General features: G+C 36.9%; 1 protein-coding gene across 3 annotated transcripts in view; it reads right to left on the reverse strand.

Annotated features, from left to right (window-relative positions):
• Window positions 1–206: 206 nt before the first annotated feature.
• Window positions 207–17605, reverse strand: part of LOC139755361 (microtubule-associated protein RP/EB family member 1-like) — a 38283-nt gene continuing 20884 nt past the window's right edge. For 2 of the 3 annotated variants that reach the window (XM_071673539.1, XM_071673540.1), the window contains exons 7-9: window positions 14002–14151; window positions 6094–6141; window positions 207–2575 (exon numbers count right to left, since the gene is read on the reverse strand). In XM_071673539.1, coding sequence (XP_071529640.1) covers window positions 2510–2575; window positions 6094–6141; window positions 14002–14151 — 264 coding nt within the window. In that variant the 3' untranslated portion in view covers window positions 207–2509. The remainder of the gene's footprint in view (window positions 2576–6093; window positions 6142–14001; window positions 14152–17605) is intronic. The other variant, XM_071673541.1, reaches the window with a different exon arrangement.

Consider the following 17605-nt stretch of genomic DNA (forward strand, 5'->3'; position numbering starts at 1 on the left):
CATGTGTCATTTCCATATGATTCACATACACTTAGGATTGAATTTCCTAGGCTGTATGGAGAATGACCAGCAATGCTTCATATTTAGCCTTGATATGATTAAAACATATTATGGAAAGCCTTCATACAGGTTATATTTCATCTTTCTTCATATTTAATTAGCATGATTCAAACAAAATATCATGTGAAATAAAGCTTATCAAAAAATAACATGAACATGTTTATTTCCTTGTAAATATAAACAAAGTTTTGTTAAGTAAACAACTGGTCGTCTTACATAATACTAAGTAGGTCCTCGAAGGCTTCCCAAGTTCTAAAATTTTATGAAAATGTTAAGTGTAAGTGAAAACTGTTCTTTCATTGCTAAAACATTCCTTATACCTTACAGTCGTCAATAATATCCCTATTTTTTGGTTTATTGAAGATGAATTATATTCCATAATACTTCAAAGCTCCTTATCAACATAAAATCTGAAGAAGCATAATTTTTTCTTTGGGCAAAAACTTCTAACATTAATATGCTACACTAAATGTGGATAACATCTGGAAAGTTTCAAGCTTTGAGATGACATAAGGCATGTACTGGCAAAGAAAACAATAATTATTCTTTAGAACTTATATAGCATTTACCAGCAATCTGCCTGCCTCAAGTGACAGGCACACTCAAAGATGACCAATTATAGATAGGTACATGAAATATTTTCAACCAAAGTAGACTTAATCAGTTGTTTACCAACTCTCTGTTGTAATCTTCATTTGTCTAACGATTTTTTTTTCATGACTACAAACCAGTAAAAATTTTCAGCATCATCATGTACCATTCCATGACACAATACTGATGGTTATATACTGACCATTATTTGCAGTGGCACAAGTCTTCTGTGTTCTAAGCAATCTGCATTATGAAACGTTACAACAGTCATCTTACCTAAACAAATTCATGAAAATAATACCTTCAAGTAATATTAATTGATATTCATAGCCTGTTAATAGCCATTACATATCAGTATCACATAATCCAGGCTCTTTAATACCTGTCTATTAAGATGATATCCACACAAAATACAAGAATACACATCATGCATAGTTCTGTACAAAGAAATTTGTGAAGAAAATAGTTCCTTGTTGAGCGGACGGGATGGGATATCAATATAATTGCCATAAATACGAAAATGAAACCTAATTTAAAAAGGATAAATTTTTGACAGAAGAGAATTTGTAGAAAACACCTTAAAAATACTATATGTTAATGACAAGTGAAAACACTATGCAAAATGGAACTGAAATAACCACTGGATGAGTTGGAAGAAAAGAGAGATGAGCCAAGAAGGAATGTTTAATATTGATCGTTTTACTAGAAAAATGTGGGGTTGTCCAACAGTATAAAAATTATTTAAATAAAATAAATACTACAGGAGGAAGAAAAGTGGGTAGCAGCAGAGGAAAAAAGGATGGAGTTAAGTGATCTTGAAGGAGGCCCAAATATAATATAATGCAACTCTTCTACTTTTATATATCAAGAAAATCATTCTCTTATCCCTCAATATGAATCAAATGCTTTTTCATTTACTAAAATCATGAAATGTAAAATCTAAACAATCTAGGACAGTCCGGTAGATTCTTATACTGTTCAGTATCTAATATAAGCTTCTGATAAAGTTTCTTATATGTAAAATTCAAAACAGAAAGTAATTAAAACTATACATTTGATATGACTTATTTTAAGTAAATATGACCTGCAAAATGCACTGTAAACTGATACATATGTACATTACAACTATGTATCAATTTTTTGACAGAGGGCGTTTCCAAGACATCCTGAGGACCTTGTATTTACACAATTAAAAAGAACCATTTCCATAAAAAAAGATCGATGAATGAGACCATATTTGTGTCAATCCCTCAATCAATTTGTTTACAAAAAACAAAATGCAACAACTAAAACAATAATAGAATTTCTTCAGTCACCTGGCTATCTACCATACTATTAACATAAAGGATAAAAACCTACATTTCTGAAAACTGTTGCAAACAATTTATTTTGCACATAAAACTATCAGTAAACAATATAGATATTACCAGACTTAAAGGTAAGATGACAGGAAAGGGTTCTTAATGTGCTGAACAGCTCTTTATGTCATGCCTGGACTGAAATGTAATACATCCCCTAGCTGTTATTTATTGTCTGCTTAATAACCCAAATTTAGTTGTTACAAATAGCACTAAAAACATCAGCAAAAAAAGTTATTTGTGAATATTATTTCTGAGCATGTGAAAAAATAGTCACTGTCAATAACTGTAGAATTTTGTTCTGCACTAGCAGTCTTTGTTGTGTAAGTTTAGCTGGACAACAATATTTTCAAAAGTATAGTTTCTCAGTTCCAGGAGAGCACAGAACTTTAAACTTTACAGTCCTAGATCAGAGACTTTTGCAATGAAACCTTGAACTTAAAATGCCTTTGTTACACCCACTGTAATGTTACATGAGGGTACAAGATTAGCATGTTTAATTAATATTCTTCTTCTTCTGGAGGAGGTGGTACATCCTCCACATCCTCAGGAGCTGCAAAGCCATCCTGTTGAAAAGAAAAAGTGAATCTAATTGAGGAGGAATATAAATTCTAAAAATCAGGCAAAAAAGAGAACTACATAGTAATACTACTAAAAGGACAATATGTTTCTAAGGAAAAATAATAAAAAAGTGCTTGGATGGCAGAGAAAAAAGTATGCAGTTTATCATGAATGTACTTATGAGGATAGGTACCATGGAATAAGTGTGGGAAAAATGCAAGGTGGTACGACAGAATATTAGAATACCGTATGTCCTCCTACTATCTTTTGCCACATGAATGGAGCAGGATTCTTTATGGTGTGACAAATTTCCTATTATGCTCATGAGATTACTGCTTTCTATTACAATACTTCTATGTTCTTCTGACTTCAACTTTCTCTTAAATTTTTCTGCATCGGTACTTTGACTTTCTTTTTCATACAATCTCAATGAAGAGACTCCAAAATTTGCAAAAGGATGAAAATTGTAATATCCCTAGGGATATGGAAGAAAGAGCACTGCCTATGTATGTTGTAAGCATTGGAGATGACTATGAAGGGCAGGAAATGGGGTAGAAATACTCCTTTCCTGTATTATCACTTTCTGAAAGTAGAGAAGGTACTAGGAGCCAAGCAAGGAAAGTTAAGGCTCAGGCTAAGGTGTATGAATGAATGTGGTCTTGATCAAGATGAAGAGAAAGAAGTAGTAAGTACTATGTTTAATGAAAGATACTTGGATATCCTGGCTGTGGCTTTCAGGGTAAGGGGGTAGACTGGTTTGGAAATGATGAGGATGTGATACCTTATGTTAATAAAAGGATAAGAGCTAAGGAAGTGATGCCACTTCTGATGTGGGATGATTTGATGTGATTTTGTAAAATTTATAAAGCCACAGAACATAACAATTATTCAATGCTTTTTAGCATGAAAAAGATAAGCTATGGGACTCTGTTAGGGGCACAAGAAACAGAGCTTAGGGTTAATCTGGGTCTACACTCATGATGCTCAATCTTCTGAACTTTCTTTACCATCAAGTAACCTTTTAAACACTACAGTTTCCTTACATAGTTATTCTAACCATCCACCATCCTAAGACATCAGTACTTCATAATATCCTTTTTAACATCCCTTTTATCACGGCCTCTGGTTACTACAGTACTGCATCTCTTGAACACCTTTTCAGTCAGTATCATCCAGCTGAGTTAAAAACCTGAAGGCTGTTCAGGTACCCCCCTTGCTCTATTCACCTCAATGGTGGACTGCTGCATAGCCCTCATCCTCTCAATATGGCTCAGTCCTCTTAATTCAGGTACAATCTAAGATGCTCTTCTCATCACTCTCTCAATAAGACCTTTGTGCTTCTTTGAAAGCAGTGACCAGATGTGAGGAATGATCCAGTTTTGGTCTATGTTGGGAATGATTTACCAAATACACTTTTAAACATGAACATGAGAGTTTGTGTGTGTGTGTGTGTGTGTGTGTGTGTGTGTGTGTGTGATTACCTATTTGTACATTACAGCAAGAGAACCTTTCACACATGCAGCCCTGTCTCTTTTTACTTTCTGCATCATCAAGAAATTCAACATGCAGCCCTGTCTCTTTTTACTTTCTGCATCATCATGAAGACTTTCAAATCTTTGGAAGCTGATGGCATTCACCTTCTTGTTTTGACAATTCCAACAATCTTCCACTCTTACATTAAACCAGCCTTTCTTACACTGTTCTTGACCAGCCTCTTGCTCATCTTCTGATTGTGGTCACTGGTAACTCTGGTATTACACCTCATTAAGAACTGCTAACTGTCAACCTCATTCAGCTGATTTAAGAACTTAAAGGCTGTTATCAGGCCATCCACCTCTCCTTCCTCATCCTTGGTGGATAGACCTTTCCATGGTTTCCCCCTTCCACTTCATATGCCTTAATTCAGTCAACTACAGCATGTCAACACCTGTATACAACATCATTCCAATTCTCTCTACCCCATTCATGCCTTTCACCTTCCTGCATGTTCAGGCTTCAATCACTCAAATCTTTTTCACTCAACATTTTATCTCCAATCTGGTCTTCTTTTCCCCTAAACTTCTGCCAAATATATCCTCTTTGTCAACCTCTCCTCACTCATTCTCTCCATATATCCAAACCATTTCAGCACACCCTCTTCAACTCTCTCAACCACACTCTTTCTATTACTACATCTCTCTCTTACCTTTATATTCCTTATGTGATAAAACCACCTCACACCATATATAGTCAACAAATATTTCATTTCCAGCACATTCATCCTCCTTTGAACATCCCCATCTACAGCCCATGTTTCACATCTATATAACATTGTTGGGACAAATACCTCAAGCTGCTAACCTTGTAACCATTCGGCCAAAAAGTAATTATGAAAACTATTTCTGTTATTTCACAATGATGTTTTGACATATTCATGGAAATAATATAGGCAGCCACTGACCAGGAAGGTATATTATGGTGCTACCTGCCTGGGTATTGGGAGGATGACTTATGGCTGCATAGTGAGCCAGCATTTCAGTGGTGAAGCTGCACTCCTCTGTCCCAGGTAGATGTCTTCTTTCTGCCTCACCTACATGTGGACTATTGGCATTCTGTCCACAAACACAATCTCTCTTTGTCATACCTAACACTTTACAACACTTAAACAACTAATTCCTCACAACTCTAGACTTTCTTGTGGCAAGTGCTATGCACTGGCGATGCCTTGTGGCATAATGGTAGAAGCAATAGATAGAAGTGGTCAGTAGGAACATTAGGATGACAAATGTAGTAGTAGTCAGTAAGATCAATGGAAAGGAGCCTTTGGAAACACTGTGCTAGAGGTGTCCTCTGCCAGTGGCCTGTTAAGGATGAGGCACTAAAGGCTAAGAAGTTGCACTGAAATTCAAGTTACGAAAACTCTTTTACTGTGGCTATCCCCTTGAGGGAGTTCCCTGGGGGAATGTGCATCAGAGATGAATAGTACTACACCGGAATATTAGGTAGACACACTTGGTATAAGTACTCAGTAAGAGCATTTTGTAGAAGCCTCTGAAAACACTGCACTATAGTTGCCCTCTGCCAGTGGCCTAATAAGGATATGGCACTACAGACTTGAAAAGTAGCACCGAGGTTCACCAGTTATAGACGCTCTTTTGCTGTGAACACCCCCCCTTGAGGGTGTTCCCAAAAGGAAAGGGCATTAGAGATATAGAAATCAGCTTCCACTGGGAAATGTGGATCGTTTGATAGTTATGAGATTTTCACCAAAGAATTGTCACTGCTTACCTCATCCTAACATTACCACAAAGAAAAATCTTGTCAAAGCACTTCATACAGCATATTCAAATATAAACTCAAATAGGAATTCTGTGTTTTAGGAGTATGGCCCAGATGCATTACTGGCATGAGGACACATCATCTGGCCTTAAATCTCTTTAACTTCTATTGATTGTTTGTTTGTAGAAAACAGATCAATAATGACACAACTAAAACATACATTTTGTTATATACATTATAATATACACATTATGCACTCTGTCACCTCTAATCCAGATACTGCTGATCCGGAAGACGCGCTCACCTGGTCGTCCTGTCAGAAAAACCATAAACGTTAGAATAAATAAAAAAAAATCATTATAAAAATAATAATAATAAAAAATCATTATCAATACCATGAAAGTGAAAATAAAAGAATAATGGTAAAAATAATAATAATAATAATAATAATAATAATAATAATAATAATAATAATGATAATAATAATAATGATAATAATAATAATGATAATAATAATGGCGCTACCTTGCTATAGAGGGAAATGGCAATCAAGTATGAAAGTAAAAAAAAAAAAAGAAAAAAAAAATAAAGAAAAAATAATAATAGCAGAAGAGAGCCAAACATGGATATATTCTCAAAAGCTCAGGCTAGGGTATCAAATATATGTGGACATACCCTGGATGAAAGGAGAGAAATAGGTGCTATGTTTGATGATAAGGACACTGGGTTATCCCATTAAACTTAAGTCTCATTTAACCGTGAGATTAACTGAAGGGGAAAGGGGAAGAATATTTTGGGAATGTTTGAGGGGTAAGGGTAAGAGTGACAAAACAGGTGGCAGTTTTGATGAAGTTATCAAACTGTGTCAAAGAGTGTAAGGAAGCGAGTTCAAGTTGGATGTGGGTCAGAATGAAAGTACTCTTCAAGAGGATAGGAGCTATTAGACGTTATGCACATTACAGTAGGATGACTGATGAAGAAAGAGGTTCTTTTTGTTTGGGAAAAGTTGAGTGAAAGGTTCAGAAATTTTGATGCAATGATCATATCTTAATGTTTAGCGACTTGAGTACAAAAGTGGGTTATGTGGCAGAAGCGTGTATAATTAGGGAAGGGGGATAACTATGTAAATGAAAATGGGAAAAACCTTATTCAGTTTTATGCTGTAAAATAACAGGTGACTGGGAATACTTGGCTTAAAAATATAAAATAACTAAGTGTATGTGAAGGTCAACAGGTATTACTGTACTGGATTATGTGCCTACTGAGAGGCAACAAAATGGAGAGACTGTTGGATGTCTGATCATTTCTTGGTGGAAGTGCAAGTGAAAGTTTGTAGTGGTTTTGGGAAGAGAGAAAATAATATGTGACAAAGAAGTGGTGAAAGTGAGTGAGCATGAAGAGGCCAGTGTGCAGACACTGAGAGATAATGAGTGAAAATTGGCAATGGATAAGAGAATGGTATATGAAAAAGGGAATGCCTACCTACTTAAGGGTACCTATGACGAGATTTCGCCAAAATGGCAGGGCAAGTATGTGGTGCTCACTGCATGTCTTGCTTGATGAATAAGACAATTCCTCCTTGATGCCACCAGCATCACATAATCACCCATGCTGGGTTAATTTAGGACTGATTTCAAACATATGCCAAGTATTCTTTTAAATATTTCTTTAGTAGTACCATGCATATTTCTTACTTAAGCTTGTTTATCAAACAGTCTTTCTAGTTTCCTTGCTGGGTTCTCATATATTTTTGTATGATTACTTTTGTTATGTTCCATGGTAACCTTGACAACGTAAGAAATGCATCTTCCTTGTTGAACGGTTTTAAGGTTCATTACATTACCCTTCCCACCTTCACATTGTTACTACATATGGATTATCATACATCTTTCTCTTTTTTCAAAACTACATGTTTCCATTATTTTAGGCTTTAATGATAGCTTGTATGTTACACCATTCCCTTGATTTTGCCCGTGAAGTGCTTCTGAATTTTCTCTGATCTGTTTGTTTCCATTTGTTTAGCCAGTGACCACACAACAGCTGTATTTCATTTCACTTCTTATATACATTAAACACTTCCATCAACACTTTTCTGTCTCTTATGGTGAGCGTCCTCAAAATCATACCACTTGTTACCTGGGTAAACAGTGCTATCTTCTCATTATGTTCTCTGAATTCTAGTTTCTCAAGTATGATGACACCCAAAATATTTCCATTTATTTCAATTTCTATCACTTTCTCTGTTTGGCATTTATAAGGTGATATCAATGTATTCTTACTTGTTCCATACCTCATTTGCTCTAATTTATCTCTGTTAAATTTCAACAATTTTACCTCTGTCCATCTATAGACTGCATCTAAACATTTTCGCCTCTCCTTTTGATTAGTCCTGACCAAATAATTTTGCTTATTCTGGTGTCATCAGCAAAGACCCTTGCTATGCTTCCCTTTACTTCACTGTAGATGTCAGATATTATTATACACAGTAGCGATGCTAACGCATTTCCTTTGGTAATTTAGATAGAACGTTATCCTTGGACATATTTCCATTTACTACTATTTTGAGCATTCTTTTAGTAAGAATCTCTAATCCATCTTCCTATCTTACCCTTCATGTTTTGCTTGGCTATTTTCTACTAGTAAAATTTTACAGTTTTTTTCCAAGAGCTTTATCAAATTCAAGGTAAAAAGTGTCCATTCTCTTTCCTTACATTAAACCTTCACAAATATCATTGTGATGAATTAGTAAGTAGGTCTATATACTTTCTCTCGGTACAAATCAATGTAGCAGTTAACACATTTTCTTTCATTACTGGATTCAAAAACTTTTATAACTGGAAAAGTCAGACAATTGGTTTGGTTTATACTGTTTTTGTATTAACTAGGATCCACTTTTGTGTACTGGCATTACAAATGCCATTTTGTGAATATCTGCAATATTGTTTGCACCCAGACATTTGTGTTGAATATAACATCACTGGTTTTATGAAAGTTGTGAATGTCTTCTTAAGCAGTAAGGATGGGATTCCACCTGATCCCAGAGATAAATTTTCTCCAAGCTTACTAACTAGTGTCATCATTATTTTACTTGATTGCCGTTTCCTACATTAGCAAGGTAGCGCCACGAAACAAACAAAGAAACACCCATCCACTCATATACGCACATATATACATACACACACAAACATATACATACACACACAAACACATACATATACATACACATGTACATACACATACATACTATTGCTGCATATGTCTTCTTGAGCAATAAGGATGGGATTCCACGTGCTCCCAAAGCTAAATTCTCTCTGAGCTTGCTAACTACTCTAATCATATTATCTGACATCTCAATTTGGTAATACCAGACTCTGCCTGCTCAAGTTACAATGCATGTAAAAAGTCACCTTCAGCAAGGATGTACCACTGGGAGTAAAGTCTCACATAAAAACTTCTCACTCAAAATGAGTCCACATTTACCTGCTATAAAAATTACTGCAGCCTTGGGATGCAGAAGCCTGTGCAAAAAGTCATGGGAAACATCAGGACTCTTTCTAAGAAAGGATTTGAGGTACTTATAGATATATGTGACACCTCTATATCTATGATTGCATTCTTGTTATGTTTAAACAGTTCATTAATCAATTCCTCATTGTATTCTGAGCTGATTTCTAATTTGTATTTTTCACTTAACATTCTGCATATTTCCTTGGAGACATTTCTGTTCTTTTATCACACCTAAAAGGTTCCATTTTCTTTTCTTGTTTTTTTGCTTTTTTCATGTACGTGAACTGTGATTCTACAAGTCTCTATATGTTTTGTATAACTTGCTTCTTCATTGATTTTCTGTTTTCTTCAATGGGATTTTATCATTTCCTTACCCATGTTTTTTATATTCTCATCAAGCTCTTTCCTTCTTGTACTTACATTGCTATCCTTTTCTTCTTCCATGCTCATCTATTTATTCACTGTTTTCTGTCCCGTAATGTCTTCCATTTAGCATGTTTTCTGTCCCTTAATGTCTTCCATTTAGCATTCTTTTTTTCTTAGGTATTAACTCAATACTTATTTGTCCTAGTCTTCTCATAGCATATTTTTGTGACTGTATGTAGGTTACTTAATCTAAAGAACTCGTCCCAATTTGTGTTTAACTACTTACTATCTTGGATACATTTTCCATACAACCCAGTGAATCTCATTTTTTATTTAAGTGGTATGGAGACTTTTATAATTCTGAATGAAGACATTTAACAATGAAAAAAAGTGAAAATCAAAATAAGAAGCATATTTCATTGACTATTATCACTCTGATAATAGGCAGAAGTTTAGTAGGTGTGTCAGAACAATAGACTAAAAAGTGCAGGAATAAGGCCTGAGTGTCAAGTGAGTTGCCACTATGATGCACATTTCCTTAATATTACACCTACATTTGAAAAATTTGATTCTGTTTAACATTATAATTCATCTTGCATTATAAATCTTTTCTTGATATAATCAATGTAATGATAATTTTTTCATAACAGCAAAATATAAAATTAAGATTATATGGTGTGGGAGGCAAGTTGTTAGAAGCAGTGAAAAGTTTTTATCGAGGATGTAAGGCATGTGTACGTGTAGGAAGAGAGGAAAGTGATTGGTTCTCAGTGAATGTAGGTTTGCGGCAGGGGTGTGTGATGTCTCCATGGTTGTTTAATTTGTTTATGGATGGGGTTGTTAGGGAGGTGAATGCAAGAGTTTTGGAAAGAGGGGCAAGTATGAAGTCTGTTGGGGATGAGAGAGCTTGGGAAGTGAGTCAGTTGTTGTTCGCTGATGATACAGCGCTGGTGGCTGATTCATGTGAGAAACTGCAGAAGCTGGTGACTGAGTTTGGTAAAGTGTGTGAAAGAAGAAAGTTAAGAGTAAATGTGAATAAGAGCAAGGTTATTAGGTACAGTAGGGTTGAGGGTCAAGTCAATTGGGAGGTGAGTTTGAATGGAGAAAAACTGGAGGAAGTGAAGTGTTTTAGATATCTGGGAGTGGATCTGGCAGCGGATGGAACCATGGAAGCGGAAGTGGATCATAGGGTGGGGGAGGGGGTGAAAATTCTGGGAGCCTTGAAGAATGTGTGGAAGTCGAGAACATTATCTCGGAAAGCAAAAATGGGTATGTCTGAAGGAATAGTGGTTCCAACAATGTTGTATGGTTGCGAGGCATGGGCTATGGATAGAGTTGTGTGCAGGAGGATGGATGTGCTGGAAATGAGATGTTTGAGGACAATGTGTGGTGTGAGGTGGTTTGATCGAGTAAGTAACGTAAAGGTAAGAGAGATGTGTGGAAATGAAAAGAGCATGGTTGAGAGAGCAGAAGAGGGTGATTTGAAATGGTTTGGGCACATGGAGAGAATGAGTGAGGAAAGATTGACCAAGAGGATATATGTGTCGGAGGTGGAGGGAACGAGGAGAAGTGGGAGACCAAATTGGAGGTGGAAAGATGGAGTGAAAAAGATTTTGTGTGATCGGGGCCTGAACATGCAGGAGGGTGAAAGGTGGGCAAGGAATAGAGTGAATTGGAGCGATGTGGTATACCGGGGTTGACGTGCTGTCAGTGGATTGAATCGGGGCATGTGAAGCGTCTGGGGTAAACCATGGAAAGCTGTATAGGTATGTATATTTGCGTGTGTGGACGTGTATGTATATACATGTGTATGGGGGTGGGTTGGGCCATTTCTTTCGTCTGTTTCCTTGCGCTACCTCGCAAACGCGGGAGACAGCGGCAAAAAAAAAAAAAAAAAAAAAAAAAAAAAAAAAAAATTATAAAAAATTATCCATGTATCACACCAATTATAATAAGATTTATCATTTAATATTAAATATGATATCCCTGGGGATAGGGGAGAAAGAATACTTCCCACGTATTCCCTGCGTGTCGTCGAAGGCAACTAAAAGGGGAGGGAGCAGGGGGCTGGAAATCCTCCCCTCTTGTTTTTTTTCAATTTTCCAAAAGAAGGAACAGAGAAGGGGGCCAGGTGAGGATATTCCCTCAGAGGACTGTATTCCCTCAGAGGCCCAGTCCTCTGTTCTTAACGCTACCTTGCTAATGTGGGAAATGGCGAATAGTTTGAAAGAAACAGAAAAGATGTAGTATTCAATTTTTCAGTTAAACAAGCACAATAACAAATAACTTGAATCTCAGGCCTTATTCCCACACTACTTAAAATACTGTTCAAAAATATCTACGAAACTTCATATTATCAGAGTGAAAGTGTACAAAATATACTTGACTTTTTTGTTATGTGTGAATTTTGAGGGTTGGAAAGGAATACCTAAAGCAATGATATAGAGTTAAAGAGGAGCTAATCAGACAAAGGGATTCAGAGTGGAATAGTTTTAGAGGATGATGTAAGGATATGCAAGGAGCTGAATGACATGTTCAAATGTGTTTTCCCAATGGAAGACAATATATATATAGCTCTAACACCAATGAGAAGGAACACACAGAAGGTCTTAAAAAGTATTGTGATACCTATAAAAAGGCTATCAGAATATGTTTCCAGATGATGCATGAGGTCATGAGAAAAGTGAGAGCAAGCAGTTTTGCATCAACTCAGAAAGGGACCCAGATAAAATGAAACTTGGTTTGATGGATGGGTACTGAAATTCAATTGCAGAAATGTAAAGTAATAGGGATGGGTTACAGTGTAAGAAGGCCTCAATACAAATATTAACTAGGTGGAATCAAGTTGCAGGAATCTATGTGAAACACACTTGGGAGTGGACTTAATCCCTAACCTGTCTCTAAAGTCCCATCTTAAAGGATTAGTTATGTAGGCTAATTGTCTGCTGCCAAATAACAAAACTACATCCAAGTTCATGGATAAGAAAACATTCAGGGAGCTGTTCATAACCTGTAAAAGGCAAAAACTAAAATATACTTCACAGGTTTGGTCACCAAACCCAAAGAAACACAAAAAGCTAACTGAAAAAGTCCAGTAGAGGGCAACAAAGACAGCACCAACATTAAGAGAGCCGAATTATTAAGAAAGACTAGAGGCCTTACATTTACCCACCATGGAGATAGAAGAACGAAGGGTGACCTGATGACAACTTTAAAGCTTTTAAATTGCACCGATGACAAAGACGGTGAATATAACTTCTGGAGGCCATAACATGATACCAAAAAGAAAAAAGTAACTTTTATCATAACAGAGGTGGATGAATGGAACAGAATGAATGAGGAATTAGTAAACATGGACTTCATACACAAGTTTAAAAAAAATCTTATGACATTACACAAGGTCCAAGTGATGTGGCTAGATAATTGTAAAATTCCCTCCTCTTACACTAAATAGGTGACTACACACACACACAGGTAGCAGGTAATCACTGACCAGTGAGGTGCTACCATCCTGGTACAGGAGGGTGAATGATGGCATTGCAGCGAGCCAGCAAATCAATGGCTGTCAAGTTCCCTTCGTGGTGCAGATTGCTTTCCTTTCTTTGTCTTAAATACATGTGGGTTGCTGGCAATCAGTACACAAACACATGCGATTCTTTATTCTTACTCTAAATATTTTGCAGTGAGTGCTAAGCACTAGCCCCGCCTATGGCAAAATCTCAGCATAGATAAAGGAGTTCAAGAGATAAGGCTCCATGAGTGTAGAACTTTTTCCCTACACTATACAAATGCGCAACTTCCGACTTAAAACTTCAATAACACTTAACTCTTCAAAGGGTCTAAATGGCCAGAAGACATGCTTATTCCTTCCCCTAATCTGCACCTGCAGTCCATTATATTTGGATCACTTGCCAAAACACTTACAGCAAACAAAAGTCAGTACTCCATAACTCCATGCTACTTAAATATTCTCATTTCTTAACCAATTTGTGCATTATGGGGAAGGAATTCTGCACCTAATGAATAACTTTTTGTACTTTGTTTAAGCTTTTTGCACTCACTTATTCTTAGCTAGTTCCATTAATGGGTACATGTTTTCATTACAATATCAAAAAAGCTGGTGAATTTCATTCATAATATAATAAACTGATTCAAAAACACTGTTTTCCATATTTTCAATTTTTTAATCATACAATAATGGTAAAAAAGATAATCAAAATTTACATAATTAACCACCTAATATTAATATCTCTTTACCTATCAAAATCAGATACAGAGATCCAAATACAATATCACCTACCTCTGTGGCATACAAGATATCCAGAATTTTCGAAACTAATTCATTGTTCTCACCCTCATCTTGACATAAAACCTCAATCTCTCGAAGTTTTCCAAAGTAAAAGTCACGTTCCTTCTCCAAACCAGAGACAGTCAGTCTCAAGTCCATCAACTGTAAAAGATAAAGGAACATAATATACTGCATTTATATGTAACAGCAAATGAATAACATGATATACTAGATTTATGTATATACTACGTCTATGAATGTACATGTGTATGTGGGTGGGCTGGGCCATTCTTTCGTCTGTTTCCTTGCGCTGCCTCGCTAACGTGGGAGACAGTGACAAAGTATAATCAATAAATAAATACTACATTTATATGCAACAGCAAATGAGTCAAAATATTCTAAAATGATATCATGATTTACATTATAAAAACTAACAATTTAATATATTCATAATCGAGTTTGAGGATTCTCTCTTCATCTATCTTCTTGTCACTGACCAAGCTTAATAAGTATGGTGTTTGGTGGTATATGTCTGTCTGATTACGAGACACCCAAGGAAAATCTACAAGAGAGAGAGAGAGAGAGAGAGAGAGAGAGAGAGAGAGAGAGAGAGAGAGAGAGAGAGAGAGAGAGAGAGAGAGAGAGAATCAATGAAATACTGGGTAAATAAGAAAATGTTCTGGGAGGAGGGAAATAAAGTAAGAAAAAAAGGGAGAAAAATAGCAGTGAAAGGAAGGGTAATGGACAGGAAAGGTGTACCAAGCAAAGATGTGATAAATATATGGAGTTGGTACTCAGAAGGAATGCTAAATGTCACGTGATAGGGAGGTACATGTGGTGTATTTATGACAAGGTCCATGTGGAGAGCGAGAGTCATGGTGAATTGGAAGCTAAAATAAGAAAAGGCAATGAAAGACAGTCGCCAGGATGAGGTGTGGCAAAACAGCATAAGTGGATGGAAATGAAGCTGAGTTTCTCGATTTTTGTTGACTTGTTGGTCCAGTCAGAATGTAATGTCACAGAAGGAAGGAATAAAAAAAATATCAGACTATAAGTTTACTCAATAAACCTCAATAACATGAATATTAATTTTTCAAATAAACTCTGTCAAGTAGGGATGCAAAGCTAGAACCACCCCAGATGTGAGACTAGCACTCCATACAAGGATGAATCAATCCTTTGTATGAACAGAATAACTGTTCAGAAGAAAAGAAGTTTCGAAATCTAAACAGGGCACCCAGTTTTTTGGAGGCAGACTTAGCTATTCCCATAATATAAGGTTTCCAAGAAAGAGTGGATGTTACAGTAATACCAAATACGTTCACTGAGTCAAGAGGTGGATTTATAGAACCATTGAAGGAGAGAGGAGTTTTCAATAAGTATATATATGTATGTATATAGTATTCCTATGAGTCCACGGTGAAAATGAAACACGATAAGTTCCCAAAATTGTGATTCTTTCCAACATGTATATAGTATATGTATATGTGGGGATGGGGAGAAAGAATACTTCCCACGTTTTCCCTGCATGTCATAAAAGGTGACTAAAAGGGGAGGTAGTGGGGGCTGGAAGTCCTCCCCTCCAGTTTTTTAATTTTCCTAAAGAAGGAACAGAGGAGGGGACCAAGTGAGGATATTCTCTCCATGGCTCAGTCGTCTGTTCTTAACATGGGAAAAGGTGAACATGTATAAAAAAATATATTATTTTTATTTCTATTATACTTTGTCGCTGTCTCCCGCGTTTGCGAGGTAGCGCAAGGAAACAGACAAAAGAAATGGCCCAACCCCCCCCCATACACATGTATATACATACATCCACACACGCAAATATACATACCTACACAGCTTTCCATGGTTTACCCCAGACGCTTCACATGCCTTGATTCAATCCACTGACAGCACGTCAACCCCGGTATACCACATCGCTCCAATTCACTCTATTCCTTGCCCTCCTTTCACCCTCCTGCATGTTCAGGCCCCGATCACACAAAATCTTTTTCACTCCATCTTTCCACCTCCAATTTGGTCTCCCTCTTCTCCTCGTTCCCTCCACCTCCGACACATATATCCTCTTGGTCAATCTTTCCTCACTCATTCTCTCCATGTGCCCAAACCACTTCAAAACACCCTCTTCTGCTCTCTCAACCCCGCTCTTTTTATTTCCACACATCTCTCTAGTCGCTTTCTACGACACGCGAGGAATACGTGGGAAGTATTCTTTCACCCCTATCCCCAGGGATAATATACATATATATATACATATATATATATATATATGGAGGAAGTGAAGTGTTTTAGATATCTGGGAGTGGATCTGTCAGCGGATGGAACCATGGAAGCGGAAGTGGATCATAGGGTGGGGGAGGGGGCGAAAATTTTGGGAGCCTTGAAAAATGTGTGGAAGTCGAGAACATTATCTCGGAAAGCAAAAATGGGTATGTTTGAGGGAATAGTGGTTCCAACAATGCTGTATGGTTGCGAGGCGTGGGCTATGGATAGAGATGTGCGCAGGAGGATGGATGTGCTGGAAATGAGATGTTTGAGGACAATGTGTGGTGTGAGGTGGTTTGATCGAGTAAGTAACGTAAGGGTAAGAGAGATGTGTGGAAATAAAAAGAGCGTGGTCGAGAGAGCAGAAGAGGGTGTTTTGAAATGGTTTGGGCACATGGAGAGAATGAGTGAGGAGAGATTGACCAAGAGGATATATGTGTCGGAGGTGGAGGGAACGAGGAGAAGAGGGAGACCAAATTGGAGGTGGAAAGATGGAGTGAAAAAGATTTTGTGTGATCGGGGCCTGAACATGCAGGAGGGTGAAAGGAGGGCAAGAAATAGAGTGAATTGGAGTCATGTGGTATACAGGGGTTGACGTGCTGTCAGTGGATTGAAGCAAGGCATGTGAAGCGTCTGGGGTAAACCATGGAAAGCTGTGTAGGTATGTATATTTGCGTGTCTGGACGTGTGTATGTACATGTGTATGGGGGGGGGGGGGTTGGGCCATTTCTTTCGTCTGTTTCCTTGCGCTACCTCGCAAACGCGGGAGACAGCGACAAAGTATAAAAAAAAAAAAAAAAAAAAAAAAAAAAAAAAATACACATACACACACATACACATACATACGCACATATACACACACACACATACATATATATACATATGAAAAATGTAAGAAAAAATTTAGAAAACTGAAACTTCTAGCTTGAAATGAATGAAAAAATGAAACATGAATCTTTCATATACAATACAAATGTGTACATAAAAATATGATGCCTTTTAAGATACTTTGTAAAAAAAAAAATTTACTTTAGAATATCAAGTGAATACTCCATCAGCAGCTGCTGTCATTTTGAGCCCTCCAAGTGTGTACAGCAGATATTCCTTATTGGCCTCGTCACCCTCATTTTCCACCCAAAGCTTCAGGAGAAATGCAACTTGGCTCTCCACGCTATCCTCCTTCTCTGCTTTATCTTTCTCAATAAAATCAATCTCATTATTTTTGAATCCAAGCTTTTTGAAGAGAAGTTTCCATTTGTCTTTTCCCAGTTTGTCTAAGTTTTTGGCGAGGGCCCTCTGCTCCTCCTCAGTGATGGCTTTAATCTCAGGTCGCTCCTCATCTCCT

This window comes from Panulirus ornatus, chromosome 19, assembly GCF_036320965.1.
Source record: "Panulirus ornatus isolate Po-2019 chromosome 19, ASM3632096v1, whole genome shotgun sequence".
Classification (NCBI taxonomy): domain Eukaryota; kingdom Metazoa; phylum Arthropoda; class Malacostraca; order Decapoda; family Palinuridae; genus Panulirus; species Panulirus ornatus.